The sequence below is a fragment of the Diadema antillarum genome, unplaced genomic scaffold (genome assembly GCF_040938485.1).
Source record: "Diadema antillarum isolate AM-2024a unplaced genomic scaffold, OU_Dant_1.0 seq00001033_RagTag, whole genome shotgun sequence".
Lineage (NCBI taxonomy): Eukaryota > Metazoa > Echinodermata > Echinoidea > Diadematoida > Diadematidae > Diadema > Diadema antillarum.
The window spans coordinates 126009-139034 of NW_027271865.1; the positions used below are offsets into that span (position 1 = coordinate 126009).

General features: G+C 39.6%; 1 protein-coding gene across 1 annotated transcript in view; it reads left to right on the forward strand.

Annotated features, from left to right (window-relative positions):
- Positions 1–13026, forward strand: part of LOC139742889 (uncharacterized) — a 100435-nt gene that overhangs the window by 68669 nt on the left and 18740 nt on the right. The window contains exons 4-5 of the mRNA XM_071653399.1: positions 4539–5737; positions 9513–9624. Of these exons, the coding sequence (XP_071509500.1) occupies positions 4539–5737; positions 9513–9624 (1311 nt within the window). The remainder of the gene's footprint in view (positions 1–4538; positions 5738–9512; positions 9625–13026) is intronic.

Genomic DNA, 13026 nt, shown 5'->3' on the forward strand with positions numbered 1-13026 from the left:
GGAAGGAATTTGATTCAATTTTCATTGATATTGAGGGGGAGGGGTTATGGATTTAGATACCGTTTTTGTTCTTGTTGATGAAACTTATTCTCTCCTGGAGACATTTAAGAATGATGTTTCATACAGTTTTCATTACTTTGTAGTTAGATTCTGTACAATTGCCCAAGTTAACAATAAAAGAATACCAACAGGATAATACTGAACTGGAATATCAATGATGATATATTGGTATGTATTGTCTTTTGTATTATTCTTTAATTAATTTCTTTTAAAAATTTCTACAAAATTATTTAAAACAAAAATGTGCAATAGCATATGATGTCTGATACTCTTGTTGGCTTAGTTGAATCTGAGAAGTGTAGACCTGACTGGATTTTACTCATACAACACTGTCTAAAATGCAAGCTCTTGAATAGGCATACCATAGCAAAGTTGCATGTTGAGATATTGCTCAAAGAGCCAAGGGTCATACAAACTGATTTCTGTGAATACCATTGCTGGATGCGAGTTTGTGGGAAGGGAGCAGAAGGGTTGGTCTCTTTAATGTCAGAGAAACTACAGTTTGTTATTCTGAAGGTTCATAGTTCCAAAGGTTTGTAATTCCGAAGGATCATGATTCCAAAAATAAAATATCGCTCGTTGTTCCAAAGATTCTTTATTCCGAATGTTCCTGATTCTGTAAATGAAGTAAGGTTCATGATTACAAAGGTTCATTTTTATGAAAATGAAACAAGGTTTGTTATTCCAAAGATTCATTTATCCGAAAATTGTCTAGGTTCATTATTCCGAAGGCTCATTAGTGTACCTTTTTTTTTTTTTTTGGAAGAAAAAACCTTTGGAGTATTAAACAAACCTTGTTTCATTTTCAGACTATTATAAAAGAACTTTCAGAATTATGAACCTTCAGAATAACACCACAAATGTTCAGATCAAGGAACATCTAGGTATATAGAATTTGTGTGTCTCGAAATAACAAATTTTATTTCATTTTTCAGATTAATGAATTTTCAGAGTAACAAACATCACCCATCAGAGAAAGGGTTGTGGATGTTGATGTTTGAATGTGCCAAAGATTCATTCTGAACAATATGTTGGCTTGTGTGACTACATTTTGAAGTTTAGAGACATTTGGGGCATCATGAAAATTTTACGAGGTTGAAACATGAATGTTGAATGACGAGGCAATATGATCTGTAAATGGCAACTTCCTCCTAGCCCTATACACCTGTATGTTCCCAGTGACACAAAACTGAAACATACCGTCTTTCCCTGTTTGCCCACACTAGCTAGTCTAAGCTGTCAATTCTCCCCCCCCCCCCCCCTCTCTACATATCATCAGCTGAGATCCAGAAGGATGCTATCAGGTTCTAAGATTTGAGCATAAATAGAAACAAAACAATAAATTTTCATGAAATTTAAAGTTCATTTAATCAAGAGTGGGTAGATTTATAAGTATTGTTCCACATATGGGGTAAAATACTGCCCTTGTGGTTTACTGAAAAAAATATTCAGTTTACTGAAAAAATTACTCAAAATGAAAATAGATAAAAATTAGCACCATAACATATAGGAGGTCAAGCTCTTCAGTGTGAACCAATAATTCAATACGTCCCAAAATTGCAATAAGGACCTTCTGGTTTTCAGCCCATGATATGCACTCTTTACCCCATTGCACTTGTCACATTGAGTTATAAACCTGTGGAAGAGACATGGAAGATATACCTTGCCAGCATACTTTGGTAGACTTTAATCATAGAAATGACCGTCAAGAGTGGTGATGATCAATATCTGACATACTGAGATATGAAGAGTCTGCTCTAGGCAGGCAGTGAGGGGGATCGTATCTGCTAGATACGGCAAATTTCCTTTTGCAGGAATGATTCAGTGTTAATCACGACTGCAGCTCATTCTCGGAGAAAGGAGATTAACGCAGGACTGATGGAGTGAATCAACCATTTAAACCTGCAAAGATTTGGAGAATCATTCTCAGGGAAGAGAGTGGTTAATTAGCGGAGAGACTTTAACAGCCCAAACTGTCGATGATTGCTGAGCACGATTAACCGCCATCTTCGAAAAGTCTATTCACCTGCTGTAACCTCAGATGAAATGAGGAACCTTGTCGTTTTGGAGGCGTACTTTCCTCTGACGTACATCTAGAAATGCATATGATGTTGAGCTGTCCAGTAGTGTTCTTTGTAGTGAACAGTGCATTTGAAAAGGCATGAAAATATTTGAAAAAGACAAACAGCAATTTCTTTTACAATTATCGTGTCTATCAGATATTCAAATTAATGAGGGATAGAATAATCATGCTTTAATGCTATGTCTGTTTTTTGCCAGAATAATTATTCTTATTAAGAAAATGTTGAACACATTCAGTTTAAAGGCTAAAAAGCACCACAGCTTAAAATATTAAAAAGAAGAGAAAGAAAGAGAAAAAGGCTTTATGTTCATTCCACTTAACTCAAGTTATTGAGAGCATTTATCCTTTTACATGACTCAGTTCTTGCCTAAATTGGTTCCATTCTTTCACCCCCAATCCAAGGTAATGAGTCGACCCGGTGATGCTAAAGTTAGATGCTGACTTATGCAGTCGTAGATTGCATGTTCTGCCCACGTTTTCCAGTCTCGATGGCCTCACTCAAGTTCGAGTATTTTCTTTGAGTGCAACAAATGCTCTCTTGTTTTCAGTATTGCCTTCTGTTGTTTAGTGTCAGCCCAAGTGAGCTCATATCAACACAACAATTCAACCAGAGAATGGTTCCAGTGTGCCCCACCCGGGAGAGCATTAACCTGACAGCTAGGTCTTGTTTCTTTGTCTTCTAGCCGTGTGACTCAGTCTGAATTTACATACATTCGATTTGAAGGAGGAGCTCAAGAGAACTTTGTCAAAGAAAATGCTATGTGCAAAAACAAGCAACACATTCGTGTGCGCAAGGGCTGATGATGTTACAGCAAATTTCAGTAATTACCATTATGTAATGCTGAATGATGATAAATGCTCTTTTTTACATCTCCAACATCTAACTGACTTTCCCAGACTGCAGCCATAGAAGTGGCATTCTAGCAGATATCTTTTTCTATAAAGTCTATAAAGTTTTGTAAGTTCTGTAAAATTTGTCACAAAACAGATACAACTGATTTTAAAAAAACTGACATCATCATTCAGTCGCATGTGTCTGGCACCATAGATGAAAGTTCATACTTCAGGAACTTCTTCTTTGTACCCAATAATGCACACAAAAGTTTCCAGGAATATTTCATCTCCACTCTTCTTGGATCATAATCCTGCTTCACACTGCTTTGAAAATCATGACAGAGACAAAAAGAAACATGCATCCTTGTGTGTCCTATCATACCCTCTGTGTGCCCCTTCCCTACACAGAATGGAAGTGATTCCTCCTCAGATTTCCTTTTATCTACATGAAATGTTTGGTGCATGCAGACTTGTAGCTGTAGACTGAAGCATGGCAAGGAGGGGGAACTAGGTATAGAGGAGGAACACAGATAGTTTGTGCATGTACGCGGCTGGGGGAAGGGGGGGGGGAATGGTGGAAGGCTGAGTGAGAAAGTTTAGACAAGTTTCCCCTCATTGCTAGTGACTCATGCCCACCTGCAGCCAATGGGCTAGCCCCTGACGGGAACAAGTAATGAAGAGGGAACGAGCCAGTGCGCGATAATTGAGCTTGTGTGCCCGCAGCACGTGAACTCGCAGGCCCCTCGCCTCTTGTTCACTCTCCTGCCGACATTCAGTCGCTTGTGCCGTTGTTCTGGGTTTATGTGTGCATATGCAGTTGTGTTGTCCGCGGCACGAGAACAGTGTCGAGACCTGGACTTTGTTTTGTGCCTTGTCCACTTGGCTGTGGATCTAATCGGATAATCTTTGCGCTGTAGTCTGGGATGCCTACGACAAAATGTATGTTCTAACAAAGTGTCGAAATCGTCTCTTCAAAACCTTCCAGGTAGGAGATTTGCCCAGGGATTTTTCTTATTTTACTGGATGAAGGATTAGAGTTGACTGAAATGCACAGGAAATAGTTTGGAGTGTTTGTGCCATCATTTTCTATTCCTCACATACGCTGTAATCTCTCTTGCTGGCTGAGTGGTTGTATGTTATGTGGCCATTCTCAATCAACAGGAGAGATCATTTTTCAAGGTTTTTCTTTTTTTTAAAAAGTAGATTAATGACTCTGCTGACATGAGGCAGAATCTTGACTGTAATCATGAGGGATGTGCTTAGGAAAGGCAGGCATCAAGCCCTTGATCTGGCTTAAGTCTTCAGAAGTGATTTGTGCATGAAATCATATGATGAGCCTGCTTCTCCTTCCTGTTTGCAGTTTTCAAGTCATAAGAGATAACTGGGTAACACCCAGGCTATAAACATCACCGCAGTTCCAAATTTGTCTCTGCAGTATAGGAAATATGTATGGTTTATTGGTAATGACCTCATACTTAGTATTGCTTTGGGGAAAAGTTTGCGTGAAATCGTACCCCTAATTCTTCTCCGCCATTTTCCTTGTCTATTTTTACCCAAGCAGACCGAAGACATGGGCAACCAAAATGGTACGGCGCCGCAGCAAGGGGGAGCCGCCCCGGAGGTGAGCAGCACCAATGCTGGCAGCAACACCAACGGCACAAACAGCGGCAGCGGCGGTGGCAATAGCAGCAGCAACGGGAGCAGGGCCAATCAACGCCGAGCCACCAGCCCAGGCATGCCCAACAGAGCAAGGGGGAAGGCGGGCCGCAGTGTTCAGAGCACGGCAGGGGGAACGCCGGCTCCCCCGCCGCCAACCAAACCCAACCACATACAGGCCCAGGTGCAGCAGCAGCAGCAAGCCGCGACCGCCACGGCCCAGGCCAAGGGCAACGAATTTGTGGATTTTATATACGATTATGCGACAAAAGAGAATGACGGAAAGGAAGGCGGGGAGAAAAACGGGCACGCCGGCAGTGAAGAGACGGCGAACAAAAAGAACAAGGGTTACGATGCCGTTGTAGCCGGGGACTTAGCCGGACACAGAGAGCATGTTGATAAGAAACATGGGCGAGGTGAGAGAGCGAGGGCACACACCCATGGCCATGCAGCCAGGAAACACAAGTCCCCTGCCAGTAAACCCAACACAAAGAGCACCCTTCTTGTGGACTATATCGATGCATCCCACAATGCAACGACCTACTCTCCTTCGGGACTAACCGTGCCCAACCTGTCCAACGACGCAGACCACCAGTTCGATGAATTCTCCCGCCCCAAGGCAGCCACGGAGTCCAAGCCCCACCGGGAGCGGGCCAGGGCCCACTCACATGGCCACCGCAAGAAGGGCTCAAGTGACTCCAAACACCAGAACAAACACAAAGGCAATTCCTCGTCCAGTGAGTCCTCCGATCCCGTGGCCAATCTCCTTGCCGTGCCGCCCAAGCCCGCTAAGCCCACAGAAAATGGACATGGCCCTACAAGAAATAAACTGTCCAGTAGCACCAATGACTTGGAGAGTAGCCGAGATGATGGCAAGAGCCACGAATACCTGCCCGATGTATCGGGCAACGACTCCTCGCTCGACGGGGAGAAGGCCAAATCTGGTCGGCCAGATACTCCTCCCCAGTCCTCCACCCCACCCCCAGGGGATTCACAAGACAGTGGGGTGAGCTCTGCGGAAATAGCCAGGCTAAGGCAGGAGAATAGTAAACTCAGACGGGAACTGGAAAGTAGTAGGAAGGCCTCTGAAAAGGACAGCAAGAAGTGAGTAGCATTGTCACATTTGCCATTCTATCATTCACTTTCCAATTAAAAATAGTCAGCATTCAGAGAAATGCCATACACATAGGCCCGAATTCATGAAGGTGGTTTAGATTTAGACCATGGTTTAAACTTATACCATGTTCTAATGTAAGCATGAAATCGGCATACCTTTGATATGCACGTATCAGTGCGCACTTGTTGCTGGATGTCTGTTAGCGTACGCAATTTGTAAGTCGTATTTATGCAAAAAAAAAGTTGTCTAAACCATGGTCTAAATCTAAACCACCTTCATGAATTCAGGCCATTAAAGTGAACAGAATTTTAACTATTCTGTGCATTTTACAAAATGCTTGAAATCACAGCCTTAGTTAGCCTCCATCCTCACAATCCAATGAAACATTGAGAAAAAGAAATAAAAGTACAAAAACTCTTTGAGAAGAATATTGAGACTGAGCTCAATCGTGTCGAACATAATGCTGCACAGGGTTGAACTAATGGTACTGTTCATCATTAGACTTGTGTCAAATTGTGAATTGTATATCTCTGGTGGGTGATTCATTGGCTTAATATAAACAGGAAGCAATCAAGTGAAGTTATGGATAATTTGATACATCAGCCTGTGTATTATCTGTTAGGGGCTTCAGTGACCAGACTTGCCAGATGATAAACATCCGTATTGTTTGATTCCTGTGAGAAAGCGAGCCATTGTCGGGAGTTGCCTTCAGTTTTGAAGCGGAAACGAAGTGGCACAAGCAAGCGCCATAAATGGCCCTTTAGTGTTGACTCCCTCCTTCGACTCCAGCAAATGTTGCAGGAGATGATCGGGAGCATACGACTTCTGTTATTTGGAATGAAACGCGCGGATGTGTTGTCGCAAGCTAACAGTCACAGGGGGGAATGGGAAACAGATGTTTGTGATGAAATCACAGTGTGATCTGTAGCTCACTTCATGGGTGGGTCCCACAACACTTGGCCTGTGATTCAGCACTGCCCCTTCACTACCAAGACTAGGCATGCCAAGTTTAGATAATTCCCTGCACCAAATATATGCTGGCATTACAAAGTGACCACATATATTTGAGAGAATTCTGTTTGATGTGTCTAGCGAGGAAACCTGTTGCACCCATTACAGTTGTATTCTATAGTACATACATTGTGGCTTTGGTAGCTAGATACATCTGTACATCAAAAAAAGAGCAAATGGGGGATGAATACAGCTGTAGGGATTAAAAACTTTTACCACGATGACAAGCAGTGGCCAAATGCCAAGAATTTGTGCCGAAAATTTTCCAGCAGATGAACGGAAAGTCGACAAGATTTTTGTGGCGTATACGCTTTTGTTTCAATTTTGAATCAGATTCTGACAGGGCAAAACTCTTGAAGGAAATAGACAATTACACATTTCCCTGTTGGCTATCCTATGGATGAGCAGCTGTATCAGAAAGTTTACATTAACAAAAAAATTAACTTTGTCACAATCCGTCCATTTAAGGGAGGCACTCATGGCATTGTTCATGATAACTTCGTACCTGGTTATGTTTGTCCATATTCATGTAAGAATATTTTAGCTGTTGTTTCGTATCTCTACATGTATTAGTCACGATGTGTTGATTATCTCTCTACTCATACCTCTGTCTTTCTCCCTCCCTATGTATACCTATCTTTTGATTTACCTGTCTATATATCCACTTAACTATCTATCTATCTGTCTTTCTATTTATCTATATATCTGTCTGTCTATCTATCTATCTATCTGTTTGTCTATCTATCTGTCTATCAATCTGTATCTATCTATCTATATGTGTATCTATGTGTCTATCTATCTATCTGTCTGTCTATCTATCTATCTATCTGTCTATTTATCTGTTTATCTGTCTACCTATCTGTTTTTGTCTATTTTCTATATATTTCCTATATATTTTCTATATATTTCATCCATCTTGTCATGATTTCTCTCTCTGTACTGTCTCCCGGGTTTCATCTGTCTGCTCTTGTCTCCACCATTCTATGTGTCATATCTCTCACTCCATCTCTCTGTCTCCCATTGTCTCTCTCTCTGCCGTCTTTACTGTCTGATATGTCTGACTCTACTCTCCTATCTGTCTGTCTCATTGTGCCCTAATTATCCCACCCCACCTTCTCTGCTGCCTCCTATGTCTGTTTCTATCCACACCCTTCTATCTATTTTGTCTATCACTCCATCTGCCTGTCTATCTCATAATGTCTTAAACTTCCCACCCCTACCCTCCTGTGCCATCTCATTTGTCTGTTCCTGAATCTTTCTATCTTTTTATGCCTCCGCCACGAAGTGGTGCCGGAGGCATTATGTTTTCGGGTTGTCCGTCCGTCCGTACGTACGTCCGTACGTACGTCCGTACGTACGTCCGTACGTACGTCTGTACGTCCGTACGTCCGTACGTCCGTCCGCTTTCGTTTACGCGATAACTTGAGTAATATTGACTGGAATTTTACCAAACTTGGTCCAAGTATAAAGTATGATGGGGCAATTATTTGATAAGATTTTGGGTGAAATCGGCCAAAGGTCAAGGTCAAAGGTCAAGGTCAAATCATGAAATTGTATCCGTTTACGCGATAACTCAAGACTGGATCAAGCAAATTTCACCAAACTTTGTCTGAGGATGATGTATGATAGGACAATTACTTGATTAGTTTTTTAGTGAAATTGAACAGAGGTCAAAGGTCAAAGATCAAGGTCAAATCCTAAAATTTATCTGTTTATGTGATAACTCAAAACTGGATGAAGCAGCTTTCACCAAACTTGGTCCAAGGATGATGTATGATGGGACAATTAGTTTAGTAAATTTTAGTGACATTGGCAAGAGGTCAAAGGTCAAAAGGTCAAGGTCAAATGCTAAAAATGTTGCTATTTCCCCCATTTGGATGCAATGCCCAAAGGTATTTTCTTGAAACTTGGTGTAGACATGTACTACTGCGTAAAGATTCTCCAGAGAGTTTCATGTCATAAGGTCAAAGGTCAAAAGGTCAAAGGTTAGGTGAAAATGTTACAATATCACTTTTCTCGCAGATGGTTCAATGTATCTTCATGGAACTTGGTACATACGCATGAACTGACTGGCAGGGATTATCTAGGGAATTTAGGGGTCATGGGTCAATAGTCAGGGGTCAAAGGTCAAGGTCAACTCCTCAAAATTTTACTATTTCCCTCATATACTAGTATATGCAATGCTTGCATTATTAGTTTTAAAACTTTATATATACGTGTACATGCATTACCTAATGGAGATTCTCTAGGAAATTTCCAGCCAGAAGGTAAAAGGTCAAAGGTTAAGGGTCAAAGGCCAGGTTTCAATGCCCCCCCCCCCAAAAAAAAAAAAAAAAAAAAATTATTTTGTACTGTAATTACACTCTTTCTTCATACCTTGGAAATTACTCAGTGCATAAACTTATAAAAGGGTCAGTCAGAAGTCAAGTAAAAATTCTCTCAATTCCCCAAATATGTGTACCTGCACTCTTGGACAATTATAGCAAACCCAGTTCAAAGAAAGTGAACATTCAAGACATTTCTGACAAACCTGTCATTTCAATATTTTGCCAGTTATGTGAAACTGTCATGGATCACACATTGTGAAGACATTGTATTATACACCTATTGGGAGAATCATGCATTATGGCGGAGGCATCAGTCGCCATAGCGACATTTCTAGTTTTCAAATCTATTATCACTCTGTCTTTCTGCATATCTTGCTGTTTTTCCATCTGTGCCCCCATCCTCCAATCATCGCTCCTCCACCAGGATTGAATTGATGGAGGCAGATATCAAGAAGCTGAAGATGCGGGAAGCTGAGGATGCCAAGACCCTAGAGACGATGGTACAACATGTGGAGGCAAACCTCAAGAGAACGACGGTGAGTCTTTGAAAAGCGACTCTGAACTTTTGCACTCAGCTGTCTGCTTCCTTTTTTATTTCCTTTATTTGCTTTTTTGTGTGTATCCAAAACAACAAGTCTATGGTTAAGCTGGTGTAACAAGTGGTTGTATCTAACGGCAGATACATTACTTTGTTTACAAGTTTTGTTGAACTCTTCTAATGTGTAATCCATATTTAACTTTTTTTTTGGACATTGTGATATTTTGGCCATGTTATGAGAAATTGTGTTACAATGTTACAATATTGCATTCTTATAATACAGGCATATATTTAAATACCTGCAGACATATATATATATATATATATATATATATTATATATATATATATATATATATACATTATGTATATACATTATGTATATGTATATATACATTTATATATATATATATATATATATATATATATATATATATATACATACATATGGAAGCCTGTTGAGTTCGACAAGGACATCATACATACAAACAGATATAAACACATAATATACAGTATACAAACATTAGAATGTACATACATACATATGTACATACATTAACACATAATAGTCAACTGCTCAAATTTTAAATCCTCTTTATAATATCTCCCCCCCCCCCCCCCCTTGAAGTATTACTGGGTTACTTTGATAGCAAATACAGTGCATGATTGCACAGCATAGAATGTTGTAAAATATTAGTCACCTCTCCTTAGCCTTTGTTTGATCAAATACAAATTATCGTACCTTTTTTTAGCCCTTGAAAGGTCAACAGAAGGGTTTTTTTGTGCTCTTTTTAAGTTTATGTAATTATTATTGGGGCAAATAAATTTATCATTTCCATTTTTATCTTATCCTTCAAAAGGTCATCTGAAGTGTTTTTGTGCTCTTAATGTTAAGTTAATGTTAAAGGGGGCAAAACAAAGGTATCATGCCCTTGTTTATGTTAATTTTTAAAAGGCCAACTGAAGGATTATTCTGTTCTTTCAAAGTTTGAGTTAATGTAAGGGGCAGCAGATGTATCATACCTTTTTATACTTTAAAGGTTGACTAGAGGGATTCAATATTTTGTTTCAAAATTAATGGTCCTGTAAAGGGGCAATATGAGTAAAGAATAGACAAAAGATCAGAGTGAGGTTCTGGCCAATATCCAGCAGTGTTTATATTAAAATAAAATATCTATGTTTAACCGTGTGAATCACTGCCTTTATGTCATTGGCAGATATCCCTACGTAAAAAGTCATCAGGAAAACAAGAGAAAAGAAGGAAAAAGCAACAACTTCAGGACTATAATCTCGGAGCTTTTGCCAAGATACGTGACCTTGTAAAGTTGCATAGCCCCCCAAACCACAATGTGGGGTAGTTCAGCATGTTCACTCTACTCGTACACCTCACTACTGAATCTCATGGGAAATATCCCAGGACATTTCTTTAACACATCAAAATTACTCACAGACCTTTTCAACTGCAGACTACAGATACCACAATGATTTTAATTATGTATGATAGATATATGTATGTTATATATATCTAATATGGTGTTTACAAAGAAATACCCCTTGTGTCCTAAGAAGTGTAGGACATTATACTGGCCAGAAGAAAAATCAGATTAGGAAAGAAAACATAATACAAGATTTTAATCGTAGTGTCTGAGTGGAATATTTTGTATACAAACATGGAGCTCAATGTAATTTATGTACAATTTTCTACTATTTCCTGCATCTTGGCAAAGAATTATTTTGCTCTGAGTGATTTTGCTTGAATAGAATCCAAACACGCTGCAATGGGGCATCAACAAATTGTGTAATGAATAATAAAAGTTTTACACTGGAGTGTTGAAGAAAAACGTTATGGAGCAGACACTGTGAAATGCAGGGAATGCCCATTGTTATATCATAATGACAACAATGAAGGTGATATCAAATAAATGAGGTGTACCATGCATCATTAAAAAACAAGTAAGTAAAGCAAAACAGAGTTAATGCAGGGCTGTTGATTAGAGAGAGAGTAAGTGATAGTTCTCATAAATCTTCCCTTAGGTATTTCAAGTTTAGAACCAAGGCCTTGCGTATATGGCCAAGTTTATTTATATGGATGATTGTGCTAAAGGGGTTACACAAAATTAAACTATTATCAAAATAAGTTGGAAGCAAATAACATGTAAATATCACCTAAAATTGCCTTACTTCCTCCAATAAAAAACACGAAAACAAAAAAAAACAAACAAACTGGAACTGATATCTCTAAGCCTGCAAAGATTTTTATGTACATTTTCATTGAAACAAAGGAATTGTATTCTTTTTATACTTGAATAAGTTAAAAGATGGGCATGGTCAAAAGATTGATAGATTTTATTCAGAAACATAAATAACTTTTGTAGTGAAAGGGACAAGCAAAATGTGCGTTTCAAACATTAAATCCATTTTTTTTTTTTGTAGTAGTTAGAAGGATGATTTTTTATATACATATATACATACAGATATCTGTGAGATACTATTTATAGCTTATATAAATTCATTGGATGAAGCAAACTACCTGAAGGATCCCCCTTGGACACTAGGATATCGCTCCCAAGAAATCGCTCCCAATTTGTTCCTCATAACAGCTAATAAAACAACAGATGCTTGTGCCCTCATTTGATAAGCTTTTGGATGCATGTCAAAACAACTTTCGCAGGAAGCAACCAGATGTTAGATAAAAACACTCTCCCGAAAACAGAGCCGTAAACCCTTCTGACATCGCTCTCACTAATTGACCTTACGTTGTTCGCAAGGTAGTTCAAATTCCCTCCATGAAACTCTATTGTACAACGCTTTTGTGAATATATCGTGCCTTTAACACGCGCCCGTCACAGTATGCCAAATTTTGCGTCTATTTCCGGGGAAGTGCAGGGAGCACAGATACTGCAAAGGCTTTGCACACGATGGCATGTACATTGTGTATCTACCCACGGTCTGTCTTCAGTGCCTGGCTAACCCCTTCTCAGATAGTTGCGGGGATTTAACCGTCTGTGAGTCACGTAATTGTTTTCGATAAACCGCTGTGTGTCATGCCCGGTGGTAAGGGACATGTGACGGTTACCCGGGGGACCAACCCAGACCCCCTCCTTATCCTGTTTTGATTTTCGTGACTCTATCGTTCTCTCTGTCTCTTTCCGCACTTTGAGTCTCCGTCACTTTGTCATGTCAATGTTCTTCTTGTTCTGTTATCTTCTTGTGTTTTGCCCTGTTTGATTCTTCTTTTATAATCTGTCACTTCCTCTTTTTTTCTTTCCCTTTCTCTCTCAAAGTGTGTCATATTCTGTTCTATAACTTGCTGTTTAACCCCTCATCCTTGTTGTCATATCATCTCTTTTCTGTGTCCTTTGTCAACATATTGGATAATGTCTATTAATCAGTTTATCCTT